The following is a 22,944-nucleotide window of genomic DNA, read 5'->3' on the forward strand; positions in this document are numbered from 1 at the left end:
CACATGTGCGTCGGTACGTGTGCGTCGACACGTGTGTCTGTGCGTGCGCGTCTGTAAATGTGTGCCTGTCCAAGTGAGTTTGTACATGTGCATCTACACATGTACGTCTGTACACGTGCGTCTGTCTTTGTCTTTTGTACATGTGCATCTGGACATTTGTATTTGTACGTGTGCGTCTACACGTGGCGCGTCTGTACGTGTGTCTACACGTGTGCGTCTGTCCAAGTGCATCTACATGTTTGCATCTACATGGGTGCGTCTGAACGTGTGCGTCTGTACACGTGCATTTGTTCTCTCCTTTTATCCATCAGCCCCCCCCAAGAGCGATATTTTTCCACACGTGTGCTCGCTCTTTCTCCGGGTGCCATTCTCCAGACTCCTAATTCTCTCCATCTCTAAAATTAGCTTAAATCCGCCAACCTGCTACCGAGGGGTGAGCTATGTGCTTCACGATCTAAGCCACACGATTTATGCCCGGGCAACAGCTTGCTGCCGTGGCAATGACCGACCAGCAAGCGCGGCTGGCAAGATTCCCAGCTCGTGAACTGCGAATAAATTGCAGTTGCAACAGCTCCGTTGAGGGAACGCGCCACTTCTGGCAGAGCAATGCTTCTTTCTAGAGACGTTCAAGCAGAGGCGGCCTCAACTTGGTGGAGGCGAATTGGCCATCGCGGATCGTCACGAGAATGTCTCCGTCTACCTCCATTGGCGCATACATCCGAGATGTAAATTGGGCCGACATCTGCTTGGAAAAACACCGTTAACAAAAAATGTTTTGTCACGCAGATTGTGTTATCTGTTTCATGCCATGAGACGGAGCATCCGTTCGGAACGTTCGCCGAGCGAGGTGTGACCCTCCGTGCGAGAAAATGGCCCACGGAGACAGATTACAGTATTGCAAAGGCTTCCTCTGACATTCCCTTTCTATTGACTTTCGGTTCGCACAATAGGGACCAGCACTGGAAAATATAATGTACATCTATACGCATGATTTTGGCCTGGTTAAGATGTGTTATTCAACACGTGAATGGCTCCCGACACGGTGGTTAGCTGTGACTACGTCTGTTGAAAACGGGACAAAGCGCCCCATGGAAATGTAGCCCATTGCCAGCTGTGTAGAACACGGACGCAAACACACAAAAGTGGCCCGAAAGCAGCGACAGACGAGATGACGCAGCAGATGCGGAGAAGGCTGGCCCCGCTGTATCGTGCCACACAGACGTGCATTATGCGGGGTATGAAAGGCATAACAAGAGTCCTCCACAATGCGCCGCAGAGAGGGAACTAAATATTTATTTTCTTCACCCCCAGCGTAGTCATTTTCATGTAGCAGAGAGACGGATGCCAAGCCCATCTGTCAAGCAAGCAGAGCCTTCAACGAAATTATGTACAGTATATACCCACAGCTAAATAAGTGTGAAATATGGAAAGCCTAATTGAGATTCAAGGCTCCTTTTGTAATTGTCATTGCATCAAAGACAGAATGCGTTTGGTCAGTCCGTTTTTTATTTTCTTTCACGTGCCAGAGTCAATGAGTGGCATGGAAGAGAGGATGGCACTCTCATTCCAAACAAATACTGCACATCAAACACAACATATTTGCTGTCAATACAATTCAAAGGCAATCTGTCCACCGTTACACTTTTTTTTTGGACACGCTCAAGACTTCTCTGGCTTACACAACATATAACAATTCACCCACCAATGATTCGACTGTAAAGATTTGGGGGTTGTGATTTGAAAGAAGACTTATTTTACTTAGGCTCGTTTTTTAAAACAAAACCTTTGCATTGTTTCTCCTATATCCTGTCTTGTTTGTACAGTTTTTCTGACTCTTTTAGCCTTGATCTAACAATGACATACAGGGACTCCTCTACTTGTGAACATTCGCCTTACGAACTTTCAGAGATACGAACAAACCTGTCCGTATGTCCAAGTTGCCTGTTTGGACCGAGAGTCGTAAGTCCAACCACCGCACAATAGATGGCGGCGGTGGCATCTACATCTGCAGAACGTGAAGAACCAGTGGCATCAACATCTACAGGAGATAATACAACTTTTAAAGTCATTCCCCATATTTAGTGTACATGCCGTACATGTTTGGAATCAAACAAATTGACTTAGGAACAGACTTCTGGAACCTAAGTGGTTTGTAAGTAGAGGAGTCCCTGTATACTTATCATCAATCATAAAGCCGACTCTTATACCACGTGAGCCTAAGAACTCATAAATCAATCGTTACATTCCTTGCAAAGAATGTTACAAAATTGCAAAAATGTGCCTTTGTTTGGATATTCATGGTTGAGCAAGTGACGCGACCGGTTCCTGCCCTGTCCCATGCAGCTCTGGTAATTTCCCATCATGCAAAGCGTGATGATCAAATCGCTCGGAATGTGGAAGCTAAGCAGGTTGAGCATGGATAGTGCCTGGATGGGTGACTACCATGCCATGTGTTAAGAGGCTGCAGGGGCTATAATGGTAGGCAGCAGAAGGCAGTGCAGAAAAATCCATTGTTGAACTCTACATCTAGAGTACATCTATGCCCCCACGTCCATGCTGTCCACCTTCGCCAAATGGCCAGGGTGGTGCCATGTGGTCAATAATCCTCACCGCCGCGCACGTGTGCGCCACGTGTACAGAGAGTCGCGAGGCCGCCCCCCTCCGCCCGCCCGCCCCACCTGGCGTGGGGAACTTGGGAGCGTCGCTGAACCCGCCGTGGACGTCGTCGAAGGACGAGAAGAGCTGCGAGAGGCAGAGGGCCGCGACGTCCTCGGCGGACGGGAGGGGGCGACCGCGCCTCGCCGGGATGGTGGCGACGCGGCGCAGCTCGGCCAGCACGCGCTCGCCGCTCTCGCGCAGCGCGCCGCGGTCGCCCTGCCACTGGCACCGCCACGCACAGGTTGCAGCGCTTAAGCGGCGACAACCCCCCGTGTCCGTCGCTCTCCGCTCACTCGCTCGCCCCTGCTGACCTGGCGCGCTGTGATGGTGAGCACGCCGGACTCCCAAGTGTGTGGCGGTCGAGAGCAAGGGGGGGGGGGGGCAAGGATTTTTAAAATGTTTTAATCCCACCACCTCCCCGCAATGCATCTGTCCACCCAGCAGTATAAATGTGTAGACCCGCAGTTACGATCGGCAGTGCCGCGTGAAGTGGGATAAACACAAAACTGCTTTTTGCGTTTAGTTTGTTGTCCTTCCCCTGCACCTCAGATGAGCACGGTTGGCTACGTGTGGTGCGATAGAAGTTCAACATACACACACGAAAAAATTGTGGGTGATCTCACCTCTTCCGAGACGTCTGGCTGGCATGGAAGAGTAGGACGAAATACCCTCCAGAGGGGCTCTCTCTCTCGAGAGCTCCCTCGAGTAGAGGCCCTTCCGCCAGCAACGGCGTGAGCAGGGCATCATTAACAGCTTTACCTCTTATGGAAATCATGACCACGATCATCATCATGAACATCACTACAGTCATCCAGCGGGGGATTGACACGCCTATCAATTGATTGACGTAAATAATTCACGATTTCAATCCACTGCTAGTTGAGGACCTCATCTTCACAGTACAGCAATCCAATGCCGAAACGTGGGGTTTAGGTTCCTGGAAAGGGCCGCTATAGGCAAATCCGTGGTTGGTAAAAGTAGAGGGGCCCTATGGGAAATAGGGAGTTAGGGGAACCACAGCCACGGTCAGACTTGTCATGGCTTAAATAACTTGCCTGTTATTAACTAAACACTGAAATAAAGATACGGTACATTACACAATAACATAATGAAACATAAATAAACATTACATTAACTTTAGATACTTTTAATATTAACGACGATGATGGGGACGATGATGACAATGAGATGATGGGCAAGGGGTGGTGAGGAGGAGGGGCTCAGTCCACTCTCAGACGCAACTCTCACCACGTACAATCCTAACCAACACTTCCACTTTACTCTGCAAACCCATGATGCTTCTTGCTCTCTGAGCCTTTTATATCACCTTCTCCACTTTTGTAAATTTGCAAATGCGTGTTGCGGACCCACGTGTCCAGATTAATAGAATAACGGCAGCAGACAACGACGTCACACAATACAATTATGTCATACTGTAATGCAATGACTTCCTTAACAATGTAGCTTACCTGTGGATAATACTCAAATTTCCAGGCCGCGGTTGGAAAATTGGTATACAAATAATAAACCATGTATACATGAAACCGCGGTTGTCAAATCCGCGATTGGTGAGGGATCCCTGTGTTCACATTTGTTGGAGGCCCTTGGTCGGTGTGACCAGCCTCCAAGATCACCTGTGATTTTCCTGCAAGCGACGCACTCTCATCAGGTGGTACCCACGTGACCCACCCGAATAGGTGGATGATGATAATGATGACGACGGATTAAGCTAATAGCGATGCCAATTATGATGATTTCACAATCCGGAGCACTGCTGCCCGAACTCCCGGCCGATACGCGCGCGTAGAAAATATCGCGCTCATGAATTTAAATTGCTCACGGTTCCGTAAACAACAGTAGTCAATGTTTGTTATTTTAAATAACTGCAATTTGAATCAAGGTGACTGAAGCAGTTATACGGGTATGCTTACTGCAAACAGCATGTGCAATCAAGCATGCGTGCTAAGCATGCATCCATTAGTTCTTCATGGCTTGCTGGGTCATCATCGCAGGCCATTAGCAAAGAACGACACTAATGAACACACAGCGTAATAATGCAGGCAGGTGGCTACTATCAAAGCCAGATTGCATTTGACTGCCAGCCCTCTCAAATTTGCACTGCGCTGTGCGAATATTTTTTTTCCTGGAGCTCCGCTAACCTGTGATATTGCCCCCCCCCCCCCCCCCCCCCCCGCTAAGGTGCCTCGCTAGGTAGTCTCGCCAATTAGACGCTAATTGAGGCATTTTTTCAAAGCGAAGGGATCAAGCTTGGGTCAGCGACGCTGCAAAGCAGTGTGCTAATCACCGCGACACGTTTCTCGAGGGCACGCACGCACGCACGCCCGCCCGACGTGTCATGCGGACACACCGTCAAAGGTACACGGACCCGAGCAGAGGATCAGTGCTCGAGCCGCGGTAATGCTGAGAAATTCTGCGGCTTGAAACTTTGCTCCAGAAGATTGTGTTTGCAGGTTTTTTTGTTATTTAAGAATTGTTAAACAAAGAATTCCCCCTTTATCAATATTTCGCAGTCATGTGGCTTTGTCCAATTGCTGTTCCCCATTCTTCGTCGTCATTGTTAGCCACGGTCAATCCGCTGCTGTTATGCAAGACAAAGATCCCCCCCGTATAGCCAAAAAAGACGTTTGGGGGCGAGTGCTTGTTCGCAAACACTTTAGAGGATCAGGTACATGAGGGGGTGGGTGGCCAGCACCACGTGTTATGTAATAGTACACCTAGCACCTACACATTAACCAATTTAATTGCTCCATCTGCTCTTGGACGCGTGCCACTCCTTGGCTGTAAGTGCATTATATTTATATATATTCCAACCCTACTCAATATAAAAAAACAAGCAGGCAATGTGTCTCTATATATACAAAAAAGTATTTCACACGAAACATATCAGCTGCACGGCACTCTGGGGAGGCACAGCCGCAGCAGCAATGGCCCAGGTCAAGGAAACCCTTCACCGGTTTCGGCAGATAAGCACTCATCTATCTAGTACCACGGCAGTGAAATGTTTACTACCTCACCTGGTATACAGGAGGTTGTGGGTTCCATCCCGACCCTGATATCTGTATATTTGGAGTTTGCATGTTCTCCCCGTGGTTCGCGTAGATTTTTCTCCGGTTCCTCCGGTTTTTCACCCGCACATTTAGAAACGTGCATTTAGAGATCAGCAAGGAATTTGTGGTTCATTTGTGGCAAGCACTTTGTGTGTAATGGGTTCGTTCGGCAACTGGAAGCCAACGCTGCACGGCGAACACTGGACGGACACGGTCGGATCTAACACTGGCGACAGGATTTTAAGCTTTCGTGACTGCAAGGATTCATACTCATTGTTTTTTTCGGTAAAGTCACATAGGTACAAATATAAACCCGTGTCAGAGCGATCTCTTTGAAATATCTCAGCAACGGTCTTCGCTGTTTTTGTCCCCACCTGAGGACGGACGCTTGTGTGTGTGCGCCCGAAACGTCGTGATTTAATTTAGTTGCTTTCATTCATTTTATTTTATTGATTTTTTTACCTACGTGACTTTACCGAAAAAAACAAAGAGTGCTGGTGACGGGCATCACAAAGTGTTGCGCGGTAAGGGAAAGCCAACCACGACAAGATGGCCATTTGTCTTGCTTTTCTTTGGCCGCCGATCTTGCAAACCGGCTTCCATCTGCTCAGGCGCTTCAATGGTGCTGGAGGAGGTCGAGCGGACGTCCACTGGCCTCTTGGCTGCAGCAGACTGCCCATCGCTGTTGAGGGCTCACAATGGGAATGGAGCTTGCCCGTTGGTTTTCCAGGAGGGAGCGCTACAACATTTGGCGTAAGGAAGGTGGACAGCTGCTAGGTGCTGCTCCGGGGTACGCTCTCACGCCTGACCCTGACACCGTTGCTGCCAATATTAGGGGTCTTACTGCTCATCTGTGGATCTCCTTGTTCTATAACAATCTGGGCATTCATAGCGGTCTGCAGCCGAGAATCGAATACTCTTGAGCCCTTTTTGAAGGTAACACACACACACACACGCGTGCGTCTTACACGAGCAGTGTCGACTGCCCATATGCCTTATTGTAGGCCTGTTGGCCAAAATGACAAGTTCTCACTTAGAAAACAATATTTCTATTTGATAATCAAGCCCCACTAAGTATCTTTAAAATAATGACTGACACATCATTTTTATTCAAATATCATCGTCAGCCACGATCACTCCACTGCTGGATTTACCAATAACAATGAAACAAAATCCATTATTGACAGATGCCAGGAGTGCCTCCCTTTCCCGGGGATGGACAGGAGTCAATCAACGCTCTACGGGGACTATGACAGGTTGATAAGTTCACCAGTGCGCGTGTAAGCTATTCCTTCTTAAGTGCTCCCCCCCCTTTCCGTTTTCCATTCCAACCCCCCTTCTCATCTTCCCCCCCCCCCCGCCGCTCCCTCGTCTTTCTTTCTGAAGTTATCTTTCCCTCGACTTGTGCTTGCCGTATAAAAGTGCACACGGCCTGCTTGCGGTTCCTGCTTGGTGGGGGAGCGAGCCCAATTTGACCCTTTCTCTAAGACTCAGACCCAGGTGCACTGCGTTTGGGACTTCTGTCCGCAGAGGTTCTGTACCCCCTCTCTCTACGTTGCGGTTTGTGCTCTGTAGCAGGCTCCGATTTAAATATAATACAAACATTTAAAACATCCATTGCAATTACAACTAAAAGCTGAGAGTGATTACAGAGTAATGGAACTCGCCAAAGCAATGCAGGCGAGTAAAGACACAAGCACGAGTTTTGATATTTTTGATACATTACACAACAAACCTGCCAATGTTAGAACATTGAGAACTTATGAAGGCCCAAATGACAGTATAGTCATGTTACATTGTGATTCTCAGGTTTGGTATCCGTTAACAAGGAACAGTGTAAATTGATTATTGTGTTGAATAATGGGCAGTGTTTAAAAACTTTGGCCATGTCTAAACTAATTTTAAAACAGAACTCGCATTTCGTAATGTAACGATACTGCAAGTTCAACAGAATGCTCGCTATTGTCCACTTTCAACAATATCCCATTTTTATTTTATTTTAAATTTTATTTTAATTTAATTTTCTATCTACGTGACTTTACCGAAAGAAAAATAATAACAATATCCCATTCAAGCAGTTTAAACTTGAAGAGATTCATCGAAGATAAAGAAATAATACAACAATGCTGGAAAATCATGTGGAATGAAACATATTACACATTGGCAAAGTACGTGTGAATTATACGTCCAGGTTTAATTTTGTGAGTCACGTGACAAGAGCTTCGGGATTACCGCAATTAACACCTCCTAGTCTGCCAGACTACAGGCGTGGTAGAATGCAGTTGTTCGCGATATGGTCCCGTTGTTTGGTTCGGGTGGCCGCAGGCACATTGTGGGCCTATTAACGCTCGCATGACTGACACGAGTGGGAGTTGGGGGTCACCACGCTTTGCCTGTCCCACTGGCTTAGACTTGCCGGTGATGGCTTCGCCATGACGTATCGTTTAGTTATTTTACGCATGGATGACCTATGCGACCGCATAGACGATTCAGAAGGCCAAATGGCACTCTCGTGCATTTTGGCTGATTAGCGAGTCCCAGCAATAACTGCTCTCAATTGCAAGTATATCCGTTGCAACGAAACTATATGAACAGCAACTGAAAGCACGCAGAATTATAATTCAATTGAGAGGAAACTTACGTAACTGTGCTACTTTTTACACTTAATTGCAAGCTCTTAAATTAATCATTAAACCTCCAATAGAACATGATCAACCATGAATGGATTGGTTAATATTCATATTCTTGGTTCTTTCGGTAAAGTCACGTTGAAGGGAAACAAAAAAATAATAAAATATATAAAACAATTGTTTTATATATTTTATTATTATAATATATAAAACTATTTTACAATTGTTATATATTTTATTATTTTATTGTTTCCCTTCAACGTGACTTTACCAAAAGAACCAAGAATATGAATCACTGCAGTCACGAAAGCTTTAAACCATGGTTAATGTCATGGTTTTTAACATGGAGCAAACAATTAATAGTATAACATTGTAATGTGTAACTTTACTCATAAGGCAAGATATAGCATCGTAATTGCATAGTGAATATACATTAGTGTGGTATATAGTTGGATTCATAGAATAAGACATAGTGTAATGTTACAATGTCTAATATTTTTTTATAGTCTAAAGTATAGGGTAGTATAAACTAACGCATTGTATAATTCAAAGGTGAATGTGTCTACGTTATAACATGCAGTTTGGATTTGAAGGTATGGTATTGTATTGCATAGTGGTCCTTATGCATGTCATGGTGCAGCTCGGTGCACGGCGGTGCACCTTGGCTGGGGCACTTGTTTTGTATTAATTAGTGTTTGTTTCCACCAGCCCCCGCCGCCCTCCTCCGCCCTCCTCCGCCCCGGGTGGGGGCTGGTAACATGCTAATCCAACTCCGCCCACACAGCCTTAATAAGACTCAGTCCTGGCGTGACGGGGTCCACTCGGGCTCTGTCTCCTGGATAGACTCTGTTTCTTCACCTGATGAAGGCCCGCTTGTGTTGTGGCCGAAACGTCGTGAGAATTTTATTGTCCCATTTTATTTTATTATTTTATTCTCATTCTACGTTACTTTACCGAAAGAACCAAAGAAGATGAATCCTTGCAGTCACGAAAGCTTTAAATCGAAATAAAAGCACTGGTAAATTATATTAACAAGCTTCTGTAATTTTGCCGAATGAGCTCCAGGTTTCGAATTTGTTGAATTAATGGATGATCAACCCCTTGATAGTAACCCATTCATAAACCTTGGTGCTTCATTGCAATATCAGTTTAAATAAATTCAAACCATCAAACCAACACCCACACACAAACTTTATTAATATAGGTGTTGGGGGAAATTTTTTGAAACGTTTGACACAATGTCACACCTGATGATCTCTGTCTCCCCCAGTGCTGCGGTTGACACAGCCCCCAGGTGTTAATTTTAGGCCGAGTTTAGCTAGGGAAGACCTCGGCGACTATTGCCAACGTTGATGTGCATGGCCAGGAATTAAGCTCAACCAGGAATGACCCAGGACTTTTTCACGTTAAAAATTATATTTGTAATCCACAGTTATATATATGAATGACATTTCTAATCCAGAGTTGTTGAGTTTTTTTACCATAAAGGTAGCTAGGCTGTAGAGTGTGCAGCCCACCATCAGAAGGTTGAGATGTAACATCCTAGTTGGAGGTTGGCTTCAGCACGCTAAAATTACTACCACTTTTTTTGGAAAAGTCTACAAAGGTTGTTCTCTGGATAGAATCATCCCTGCCATAGGAATGTTCAATTTCTACCACTGGCTCAGGGCTGTAAAAACGAAATCAGCACCGTTTGAAAAGGTCATTCGAGTAGGAAATCACTTTGAATGGAATCCATAGTTTTACTTCCACAAAAGTGCCCCTGCTGGGTGGGCACTATTTAATACCGCGAGGATCTCTACCTTCTTGGCGATTTGCGTGAGCACCGTCTTGAAGCCCGGCCGGGAGAAGCTGTCCTCCGGCGGGAAGTATGTCCCGCCCACGAGCGGCCTGAGGTCCGGGGTGAGCCACACACTCATGGGCCAACCGCCACCCCCACAGCAGGCCTGCATGGTAACAACCCGCGACGCATTATTATTTAACCCACCCGCCGCCACTACCATCGTCGCAACCATCCCCTCCCGAGTCCTCCATACCACGGGTTGATCCGACGCTGGCACATGGTCAGCGACAGCCAGGGCTGCCCAGAGGTTGCTGGAGGCCCCGGACAGAATGCCACTGAAGCCCCCATCTCCCCCCCGCCCCACCCTTGTTCATTCGTGACAACACTCCTGTTGCGAGATCCTCTTGAAAACAGCTCAAATGTGTCGCGAAGCAGCCTCCGTAGCCGTCATCATGAAGACAGCATGAGCTCGTGATGTTACTGTATCGACGTGTGGACAGAAGGTGGCGAGCAGATGCCAGCAGAAGTAAATAATGTAAAAGTGACAGTAGAACTATTTGTGATGTACACAACGTTCAGGAAATAACAAAAGTTGAGGCCCGAATGAGACTGATGAGACTGCACAGGGTACCAAACCGTTGCCGCTGTACTGTACTATGTAGAACAATATTGTATGTAGAACAATGTTCAATATTGTATGTAAAACAATGTTCAGGAAATAACAAAAGTTGACGCCCGGATGAGGCTGGTGAGACTGCATGGAGTAGCGAACCGTTGCCGCTGTACCGTGCGTACTGTATGTATGCAGAACTTATTTTCCCACCATGCGTAGCTAACCGGAGGTGCCGAGGAAGGACACCAAACTAAAGACAAAAAACAGTTCTAAAGAAATTCGTTTACAGATTGGTATCATCGCTGGAGGCCTTCATCAAGTGCTTGATTCATAAAGACCAAAAATTTTATTTAATTTAAGAAGACAAATAGAAAAAAATGTGAGGCCTCTAGACAAATGAGTTTGTGCGCAACACAAGATTACCGTGCTCCCCTCTGTACCTCTTTCGTGTTTTTGCATCAATTAGAGTATACCAAGCATGTAAAAAAAGATGTTAACATTGCGAATATTGGACTATAAAGCCCTTGCTGTCTCAATATTCACAGGTGGATCGATAGCGTTTTTGGAAATCTGAGATATCTGGGCTCAAGGTAATTCATTGTTCCCATGGTGTATAAACAACCTTATTCCCGACCGTGACAAATACAATAAAAAAACCGATAAGAAAATATATTCCCTCTAGATGGTGCAACTAGCATGGAAATGATTCATCCAGTAGGACTACACAAAGAATGTAAATACAAAAATGTACAAAAACGTGTATCCCTTTGGAATAGAACAATTAACTCAGCTTGTGTGCAAGTGCTATAGGTGGATGTGAGAGGTTGCGTCGGCTTGGAGAGGCCTTCATCCAGCAGTGGATTGTCCACGGCTGGCAACGGTGAGGCGTGCCTGTAATCCAGCAACACATGCAGCCACGTACTGCACGCGACACCCATGGGGATAGGCGGCGCTGTCCGCCGACTCTATTATTTAGATTATTTGGCTGCCATAAATTTTCCACATGATAAGCCACTTCGTTGAGCAATCATTTTTGATAGCCAGGTTGCTTCTGAAAAAGCCATCAGATTTACCATGGTAGTCGAAAAAGATGGCAAGCTACCTTTTTTGGATGTCCTAATAAAAAAGAGACCTGATGGTTCAATGAGCCACTCTGTCTACAGCAAAGCTTCCCATACGGATGCTTACTTAAAACCGAATTCCCACCACCATCCATCCCAGAAGAATTCCCTCATCAAGACTCTACACCATAGAGCCCAATGCATATCTGACCAGGAACACATAGCCAGTGAACTCAAGCACGTACAAAGCCATCACTCCAACCATGAAAAAGTAACCTCTTGAGGAGCCATTCAAAACCATCACTTTACCCTACATTGCGGGGATCACAAAAAAGATCTCCAAAATCTTGAATAAACATAAGATCCAGGTCCGATTCAACACATTACATAAAAATCCGTGATCTGGTTCCATCTGTAAAAGATGTGATTCCAGACATACAGTACCCTGGCGTCTACAAACTAAGTTGCCTCTGTGGTAGTAGTTACATTGGAGAAACCAAACGACATGTCTCGGACCGCATCCGTGAACACAAAGCAGACCTAAAACACGGTAGGACCAACACCTCGGCCGTGGCAGATCACTGTTATAATTCAGTAGGCTCACATGACATTGACTTCTCCAAGACAGAGGTTCTCTGCAAGCCATCTGGCTATCATGAGAGATTCGTTCATGACGCTATCCACATATACAAACACAGAGACAATTTCAACCGAGAAGATGGATTCTGGCTTAGCAATCACTGGAAGGATTTGATAAACCATTTCGGGTCCTAATTGATTATTCATGCTTACGGTGGCTTTCAGACTGCATCCATTATTTTCGTCTCCCCCCTCCTCTTTTCCGAACATAGATGGACTCGTCCATTTTAATAACTGCCAAATCGCTCTCCGTGGTGCTAACGTTAAAAAAACCCGCCACTTTTTTCAAATTTTCTTGCTGTGGTTTTCACACCTGATGATGATTGCTTGTGTTGCAGTCGAAACGTCGTGAGAATTTCATTGTTTTATATTTTTATTATTTTATTGTTTCCCTTCTACGTGACTTTACCGAAAGAACCAAGAATATAAAATAAAAATAGTTAAGTTTGTTTTCGTGAATTGCTTACCTTTCATATACTTTGCAACTTGGGTCGTTTTATAGGAATAGGTTTTACCCTTTTAACTGCCAAAAAAAACTGACACCTTTATTCAAGGCATCATGTTTGCAATAACCACAACACAAGCAGTCAAAATGGAAACAAAAAAGACAACTCTGATAATAATATGCACTGTCCTTGACAATTATCAGAGTTGTCTTTTTTGTTTGCATTTTGACTGCTTGTGTTGTGGTTATTGCAACCATGATGCCTTGAATAAAGGTGTCAGTTTTTTTGCCAGTTAAAAGGGTAAAACCTATTCCTATATCTTGTTACTGGCAAAGGAGGTCTCATAATGTAAAATTGGATCGTTTTCTTGTATTGTTGTAACTTTCTGACCCACCACTATTGGACATCTGTGAAAACTAACTTAAAAGCTCATCGGATTCCTTTAGTACAAATAATGATTGTTATTCTGACTCTCATTATTGGTGGCACCATGGACCCTGCCACAGCTTCTGCACAACGCGCTGGTGCGATTGAACTACGGACTGTGTCGTAAGAATATTAGGAACTTGACACAATCTACATTTTTTTCAATGATAATCATTACATGTTGTTGTGGCGGCAATATTTTAACTACCTCGCCTGGTATACAGGAGGTCATGGAATCAATCCCGACCTTGGCGCCTGTATATTTGGAGTTTGCATGCTCTCCCATTGGTCGAGTGGATTTTTCTCCGGGTCCTCCGCTTTTTCCCTCTACATTTACAATCAACGTGCGTTTAAAGTATTTAGCTGCTAGAAATTTCCACATGATAAGAAGCAACTTTGTTAAGCTATTGATTGTAGCCAGGTCACTTCTGAAAAAGAGCTATACAGCTCAGTGGACTTTACCTGGTAAAATAAAAATATTTGAGAGTTTTAGTTAATGAAAAAATAACTTTGCACATTTTTTACTTCATGATTATTTTGTGCTATGTCCTGTATGGTTTTGCATCAAACTTTACTGAAAGGGTCCTTGGCCAATAAACATCTGGCAGCTCACCAGCATTGGTTCAAGAAAGCCTGACTGCTGATGAGACACTGAATGTAAAAAACACGGCAGTATTTGCTTGTGCTGAACCAATGCTGCTTATTGGAATCACTCCCAGAAGGTCGTGCGGTTGATGGGTTCTGTGAAAAATATATTTTTCATGGTTTATTCGGAGAGACACATTTGGGAAGGAGGCATATTTATTTGGTCTTTCGACTTGATAATGTCTTGGGTAAACAAATAATGATTACAGACATAACACGCTTTGTGTCTGAGATTGTGGCGCATGAGTGAATCGCTGTGTGCTCACAGCCAAAGTCTGGTCTCCTCCCAACGCCAAGTTTCAAGTAACAAAACTACTTTATTTTCCAAAAGTTTACCAAAAGGTTAAGATCATTGCAAGGATTATGGCCTGGCCTTCACGTGGCACTCATCATGCCATTAATCTTCAGTGCAGTGATACGGTTAATGCTACGTGAACTGGTAGTAGCAAGCTAAACAAAGCTGGCCGTAAGTCAAAGCCATCACTGCCAAAATGAACCCAAGACCCACTCACTGAACCCGCAGCAAACAGCGTTAACCACAAAGCTTTTTAATGTCAATATATGGCATGGCAATAACTCACAAGTAATGTGCACTTGCGCCACTCTCTGCCCAAATGGTTTACAATGAGCTCATTTTCTGGAGAGGCGGTCAAATTTCTACTGTATTTGGACAATTTTGTTGCCAAATGCTTGGTCGAAACCGTTATTACTGCTTGCAGAGTAGCCGCAGAATGATACAACACTGTCTATACTTACTGTGACATTTAAGCTCCAACTAACAGTTAAACTACTATGCAGTTGATAGTGAATCAATTAGTTTAGAACATTCGCCGCAGAAAAAATCGGATTGGGAGCTGAAACTAAAAACAAAACTATTTTTTTTACACCAGGCAAGGTCCACTGAGCTACATAGCTCTTTTTCAGAAGTGACCTGGCCACAAGTGATAGCTCAATGAAGTGGAGTATCTCATGTAAATTAAAAGCAGCCAAATACTCGAAAACTATACAAATGGTTAACATCATTGTAGAGAGGAAGCTGTGGATAATGGTTATGCAATCTGGATGACTGGTATCCAGGGCAATCCATTTATAAATACTGCAAGTGACGCTCTATCCTACTTCTCAATATGTTACGGAATATTGTAAAGAGGACACTGACAAATCTCACCGAGGAGAGCGTTAATAGATTTGAGATCGGCGGGGAGACGTGTGGAGGCTTTGATATAAAATAATGTTTTCCTTCTATAATTTCCCATATTATGTTCGTGGGGTATCAACAAATGGATAATCCTGCACAGGTATAGCGGAACATTTGGTACATTTTGACAACAGGACCTTGCCCTATGTAAGAACTGGGCAAAGGATCTGCTTGTCATTAATGAAGGTAATTGTTTTATATTTGTATTATTTTATTGTTTCCCTTCTACGTGACTTTACCGAAAGAACCAAGAATATGAATCCCTGCAGTCACGAAAGCTTTAAATAAAAAAAAATAATGAAGGTGTTGTGGCGAATTAGTTGTGTTCGAGGTAGATAGCCACGTGTGTTAAACACAACTAAGGGTCTGAAGCAAATTGCATCACTAGAGAAGGCAGCAATTACAGCTCCGTCTCACCTGACAGGACATGCACCAGCACCATCTGGTCAGACCTGGCTTTTTCTGAACTACGCACTACGATTCCACAAACTTCTGCTTGGCGTGCCTGGCAATAATTTGCTGAATAATTATTTTTCCGGACCTTTTTCCGACACACTGAGGAGCAAGACACCCCCAGCAGTTGATAAAATCGATACAATCTCACTTCTCATAGTTTGGGACCCACGGGGTATCCTTAAAATCCTGCGGAACGCGTTCTGTGGTCCAAGCAGCTGTGATGATATCACCACGGCCGTGTGGACACAACTGACACCTTCACTCAGAAGCTCAATAGGGAAATCATACCTGGCTGTCAATTTGTGTGATATGAGGTTGTGTATCAGCATTAGCAACTTGTTGGTGCACAGACTATTGGGGCATGTGCTGTCAGCACCTATCATGGCTGTCACAGCACATGTGAGGGTGGTGTGGCCAGCAGGGTGCACGAAGGAGTGGTGTGGCCAAAAAAACACCCAGCCACCTGTCTTCCTTATGCTGATTTTTTACACACCGCACCAGGATCTCCTTTCAGGCCAAGCGAACCTTGGGGAGGCCCGCCACTCGTTCAGATCATCACACTGATATTAACCGTGGCATGGAATCGAAATCGGGCCACTGGGTTCATAGTGCAGTGCGCTAACCACTACACTACTGCACTCCCTACACTTTTAAAAAACCATAAATGCACACACGTATAAGTAAGGTATACATGCAGTACATACACACTACTTAACAAACAATATACTTTTCCAGCTCTGCGGGTGGCGCTATGCTATCGCTGCCTCTGAAAGAGCTACGCCTTCGCGTAGCGCGCACAGCATGGCGTGCAGGGGGCACACACACACACCTTTTCCACCACACTGTGTTCGACCATGTCAATTTAAATTATTCAATCAACAAGGGGCACCTACGGTGACTGCTGCTGATTTCAACTGAGGACCCCACACCCACGCGGCAGACGCTTATTCACCGAGCCGCCCGACCTCCACTTCAAAGGTGAAAATTATAAAGTGTTGCGGTCAAATGTCAGGAAATAGGCCCAATTAAAAAGCGGAACAGCGGGATAGCCAGACCAGCCAATTGCTCTCTGCACAGCTCGGCTGCTCCAGATCCACCCACACCCGTGCACCCTCCTCCCTCTGTGTCAACGTGAAATTAACAGGCATTGGGCACGTATAGAATAACCCACCTCAAGCGTGGCATGAGTATCTGCCGCGTGGGCCATGTCATGCAGCCTGTAATTTGCCGAGTGGAAATGGGCAGGACACGTCATGAGAGCAAATGATGAGAGACACCCAACATTCACCCAGCATTCACCCAACATTCACCCAGCATTCACCCAGCATTCACCCAACATTCACCCAACATTCACCCAACATTCACCCAACATTCACCCAGCATTCACCCAACATTCACCCAGCATTCACCCAACATTCACCCAGCATTCACCCAGCATTCACCCAGCATTCACCCAACATTCACCCAACATTCACGCAACATTCACCCAGCGTTCACCCAACATTCACCCAACATTCACCCAGCATTCACCCAACATTCACCCAGCATTCACCCAGCATTCACCCAACATTCACCCAACATTCACCCTACATTCATCCAGCATTCACCCAACATTCACCCAGCATTCACCCAACATTCACCCAGCATTCACCCAGCATTCACCCAGCATTCACCCAACATTACCCAGCATTCACCCAACATTCACCACGCAGTGGATGCCCAGAGAAGGCAAAAGAAGCAAAGAGGTAGCAGAAAGAGATGGTGAGACAAAAGTTGGAGAGGCCAGTATCAAACAGGAGCAACCGAGGTAATGGAATAAATGTAAGAAAATGTGGGAGGCCTTTTCAGGGTGACAATGATCATAATATAATTTGCCATTCTTGCTATCGGACACATCTATTGTGAAGAAGAAGCAATGGAGAACTCAGCCTTGTTACAGCAAGATGTTGCTATATCAGGACGTGCAGTGGCTCTGTGGCTGTCAGGACCTTAGATTTTAATTATTAGGCTTGTTTAACAAAGAAAACCTCACTGAGTTACTTGACTAGTTTTTAAAGAGGTCCTGTCATTTTTTTTCAGTAGGGGAGATGGCTGCTATGTATAATCCCAATTGAGTTAATTTACAAATCATTTTTAAGAATTGTCGACATGGACCATGATGCCGGCACACAACGGCCTCATCTTTTGAATGGCGCCACGGGATCTTTAACGTCCACTGTGAAACTACAAGTAGACGGCACTGGTTTTTGGTGGCTAGTCCATCCGCAGTGATAACCAGGGCGGCCGCAGGATTCGAACCATAAACCTCTGCAACAAGTTGCGAATACGCTACTGCTGCGCCGCGTCACCGCCCAATGTGAAGACCTGTGACCGAGTGGCCAATCAATAGTATAGCAGCTAGCGCACTGCGCTACAAGCTTGTTGACCAGAGTTCAATTCCCGCTTCCGGCCAACACCGGTGACGATTATCTGAACCAGTCCCTGGACCTCCCCCAGGTCGACTCGGCCTCAAATGAGTATCTGGTGCGGTGTGTAAACATCGGTACTAGGGAGGCAAAGGTGGGCGGGCGTGGTGCTAGCCACCCACCCCCTCGTGTGCCGAGCCGGCCTTCATGGGTGCTCGCTAACAGCACTTTCCCCAACAGTCTGTCAAGGCTATACGGGGGATCTTTGTCTTTTTCACTTACAGTAGTGGATCCCTTGGAGCGAAGCTGCATATTCAGCATCGTATCAAATGGGTGGGGAGGGGGGGAGCTGGAGGGGCTGGGGGCCCCCTGCTGATGGCTCTGCCTCCCCTTATGAAAGTTTATAGTTAGGTAAAATTATTTTGGTATAATATTTAACACCAGTGGCGTTTTTCCTTCAGCCCTTACTCGTAAACACAGGGGCTTGCGAGATAAAGCGGCATGCTCGATAAGACAAGGGTGGATCCTTTTGTAGCTCATTCTGTTAAGCGTCTAGTGTTTGTTTAAAGCGTTGCTAACACCAACTGTCTCATGCCCCCTGAGTTTTGGTACCCCCCCCCCCCCCCCCCTTTAAACAAGGTCATGCTCCAGGGCCGTACACAGCCCTTAAAGGACATGCACAGGCTGCGCAAGCGTGCAACGCTAAAACCGGGAACATTCAAGTGTTACAATGCACTCATGACCATTGCACCAGTGCAGATGAATAAAAAAATGCATGAAGGCATTTTTTCTTTCGCAAGATGCAAACAATATTTGCAACCGTGGTCATATGGGAAGCATTGACACGTGCCTTTAGAAAAAGGAAAAAAAACCCAGCACTTTTAAAATTGCGCGTTCAGGCTATGACACCGACACAATATAACCCATCTCCTCTTCATGACATCCTATTTACAGCAAAGTGTGTGCTTTGGTAAATCCCATCACGCCAGCGACTGTGTAAACTGGCTCAGTGAGGTGAGCATGCTAACCACTATGGCGCTGCGGTGACGAGACGTTATCTCCATCATCTGGTCTGCAGGAGGTACATTTGGAGTTTGTATGTTCTCCACGTGGTCGCGTGGATTTTTCTCCAGTTCCGGTTTTTCCCCTCCACATTTAGAAACTTGCATTTAAGAGTATTTGGCTGCTATACATTTCCATGTGATGAGCCCACTTCGTTGAGCTATCATTTGTGGCCAGGTCACTTCTGAAAAAAATAACTATACGGCTCAGTGGGACTTGCCTGATAAAATAAAAAAATAGTTTAAATAAAATAGTTCATCCTGCTCGCCGACCTTAAAGTACAACGTGCGTTAGCAGTATTACATTATCACGGCAATGCTACATTTGGTTTCTGTAGTAGCTGACTGTTAAAAAAAACACAATTTCATGGTTCAGCGCTTTCAGTGCGACATGATATTTAAAAATAAAATTTACAGCGCTCTCTCAATCCCCTACTTGATGAAGGCCACCCTCCACAGTGTCGGTTGTGGAGGCTGTTTGACAGTGTACACTGGTGAAGGGGAGTCCCGCCACTGATGATGTTAGGAAGTGGCTGGGAATTGAATTTAGATGGCTGTTCGTACTGAAGTATGCTCAACACTCCAATGACATTTTTGTTTGTTTCATTGAATACATCGATAACCCACGTGTTATGGGTAACCTGTTTGTGAGATCAAAACTACTTTGTAATTGTTATGTCACGTGTGTTTCAGATCCGATGTAGTGTACCATTGTAAATGGAAAAATGTAGCCGAGATCTTACAATGACCTTCCATTTTTTTCTACAATAATTGCAATTCTTTGGCATCAAACTCCTATTCCAAGTGCAACACTATGGGAAAATCCATATGTTGCTTCATATCCACCATACATTCTGGTTTTCCCGTAAATAAACAAGACACTGAAGCATTCAGAATATAGATGGACTTGTCCATCTAAACAAACTGTCAAATCGCTATCTGTGGCGCTAACGTTTATAAATAAATACGGACCGCCACTTCTTTCAAATGTTCTTGCCGTTGGTTTTCACACCTGATGATGACTGCTTGTGTTGCAGTCGAAACGTCGTGAGAATTTTATTGTTTTATATATTTTATTATTTTATTGTTTCCCTTCAACGTGACTTTACCGAAAGAACCAAGAATATGAATCACTGCAGTCACGAAAGCTTTAAATCAAAATCCATTCGGAATATATTAAGTTCTTAACCTGTTGGGTACTTCTGAGGGGGTTGGAGGCTGCAGCATGGATACCGTGCAGGAGAAACTACTAATAAAGTGTTCAGTGCACTCCTGTAGGCTAACGGTGTGTCACTACTTTAAATCCAACACATGGCTCGTATAGCCAGGACACGCCGCAAGGACACATTCCATTTTCAAAATGGTCTTGGTGACTGTGCTGGGTCACCGGCTTGCAATTTAAATATGATGAATAGCTTCACATATCAAACCAAACAGCTGCAAACCACCCTCGCCAATTCCACGAGACCACAACGGCTCACTCCGGCGGGCAATGTCAATGTCATGGGATGTTTCAAATTAATTGAAATTATCAACCGTGTTTATATTCAGTGTATTGTGTACCACACAGGGCTATGTTATTTAACCCAAAATAAACAAAAACAAGGAACAGATGTGTGCAGTAGCGATATTAAATTATATATGGAACCCATACTTTATCATAGGAGCAGCGCAGCAATGCAACGTACAGTAATTTCTCAACACAAATCTGGGTGAAGTCCTCCACACACCTTGTCAGTGATGGGGGCCGTTTGACCATAATTCACCACGTTGGTTCGTGCAGGTTGGTGAAGGGCAGCCCAAGACCGGCCCATATATCACTAATGAAATATGGGCCACGGCCAGGGACCCAACTGAGGTCGCCGAGTCCATAGCACAGTGCGGTAACCGCTCTGCCAATACTCCACCCCATTACCAGCGAGAGTGTTGAGTACGGCAACGGTGGATAAAGAGCTGTAACGAACATGCAAACCACCTTGACGGCAAATCTATCTAGTTACTCTAATGGCAGCCGAAACCCGAGCGAGGCAGGCAAACGATTAACAAAACGGCGTGTGTTGGCTTTTCCTCATAAAATGTCATCTGCTGTCATTAACAGTTAAACATTCAGCGTTCATGCGACTGTAGAGTTTGCACTCGAGCGCTGACAAATGAGAGCCTCATGCTGCAGCTTTCACGCAGCTATTCTAAGATGAATGGCAATGTGGGACCCTGCAAAATCGCTGCTAATGGGGTAAGATTGGTGGCCTTGGTAGTGATTACTTTATAATTACCGTACTTCTTTATAACGCATTATGCATCCACATGCATTTGAATGGATAAGGAATACAAGTGTCTGTTTAAGATGACTATTTATGATCACTATTTATGGAATGTACATAATGGAAGCACATCTTTACGTCTTGTCTGCCGTCGGTATATGGTGGAGAAATCGCAGAGTGCTTAGCGCTCTGTGCCGTGACCCCACAAACCTGGGTTTAATCCCTGGACAGGTGCAACGTCAATGGCCATGGGTATATAAACCAGGCCTTAGCGGCCTCTCCGACCTGGATCCTGAGCCAACAGGGAACTTCCACATTACTATGATGGGGACCAGTCTTTCCCAAGAATAATAGCGATTGACTCCTCGTGGCATCAAGATCATTGAGCATGTAACGAGGCATCAATTCATCTCTTGAAATTCATTCTTACAGTCACAATAAATGAATCCAGTCTTGCGTGTAAGAATGGATTATCAATTGTTTACGTTGTATGCAGGTGGATTGTGTAAGCTATGCAGCAAAAACCTTCTATATTTGGAAGCCCACTGGAGCTTTGCACTTTTAAAGTGGAAACAAACGTGAAGTGGACACCTGGGAGGCTATCTTCCCCATGTATCACACACTGCACGTCGTTGGCGTCGATGATGGCAGCCTCGGCCGGTTGGTGCGCCCTGTTATGTCCGGTTTTGTCTTGTTTTGCTTGATCACCTGTGCTGGTGAGAGAGGCCTGCTGTTCAGCACACCCGTGCTGGTGAGAAGGGCCTGCTGTTCAGCACACCCGTGCTGGTCAGAGAGGCCTGCTGTTCAGCACACCCGTGCTGGTGAGAAGGGCCTGCTGTTCAGCACACCCGTGCTGGTGAGAGGGGCCTGCTGTTCAGCACACCCGTGCTGGTGAGAGGAGCCTGCTGTTCAGCACACCCGTGCTGGTGAGAAGGGCCTGCTGTTCAGCACACCCGTGCTGGTGAGAGGGGCCTGCTGTTCAGCACACCCGTGCTGGTGAGAGGGGCCTGCTGTTCAGCACAATCGTGCTGGTGAGAGGGGCCTGCTGTTCAGCACACCCGTGCTGGTGAGAAGGGCCTGCTGTTCAGCACACCCGTGCTGGTGAGAGGGGCCTGCTGTTCAGCACACTCGTGCTGGTGAGAGGGGACTGCTGTTCAGCACATCGGTGTTAACGAGAGAGGCCTGCTGTTCAGCACACCCGTGCTGGTGAGAGAGGCCTGCTGTTCAGCACACCCGTGCTGGTGAGAGAGGCCTGCTGTTCAGCACACCCGTGCTGGTGAGAAGATGGCGCCAATGATGGTAGCCTCAGCTGGTCGGTGCGCCCTGTTTTATCTTGTTTTGTCTGTTAATTCAGTGTTTTGCCAAGATTTTCGGAGTTCCCTAACAAGAGACGAACTTTTAAACATCAGGGAAACAACTCGTGTGGATTTATTTCCCACTTTTCTGCTTCCAGCAGCAGAATTAGTGGGCATTCTAGTCAAAGCTGCGCTAGGCTTTGCTCAAGCAGCTAAACGCCGCCCAAGGGGTAAACGGTCGGGGGCTCTCGTACGGCTACGCAGACGCGGGATCCGAACAGTGCTTCCGAGCTTTTTCC

The 22,944-nt window shown here is 45.7% G+C and overlaps 1 protein-coding gene across 2 annotated transcripts in view; it reads right to left on the reverse strand.

Moving 5' to 3' along the window:
- SPATA20 (spermatogenesis associated 20) overlaps positions 1-22,944 on the reverse strand; it is a 95,767-nt gene that overhangs the window by 36,880 nt on the left and 35,943 nt on the right. For both annotated transcript variants that reach the window (XM_032967331.2, XM_032967330.2), the window contains exons 5-6: positions 10,159-10,302; positions 2,679-2,880 (exon numbers count right to left, since the gene is read on the reverse strand). In XM_032967331.2, the coding sequence (XP_032823222.2) occupies positions 2,679-2,880; positions 10,159-10,302 (346 nt within the window). The remainder of the gene's footprint in view (positions 1-2,678; positions 2,881-10,158; positions 10,303-22,944) is intronic.

This window comes from Petromyzon marinus, chromosome 37, assembly GCF_048934315.1.
Source record: "Petromyzon marinus isolate PM22_M1 ecotype Great Lakes invasive population chromosome 37, UKy_Petmar_22M1.pri1.0, whole genome shotgun sequence".
Classification (NCBI taxonomy): Eukaryota; Metazoa; Chordata; class Hyperoartia; order Petromyzontiformes; family Petromyzontidae; genus Petromyzon; species Petromyzon marinus.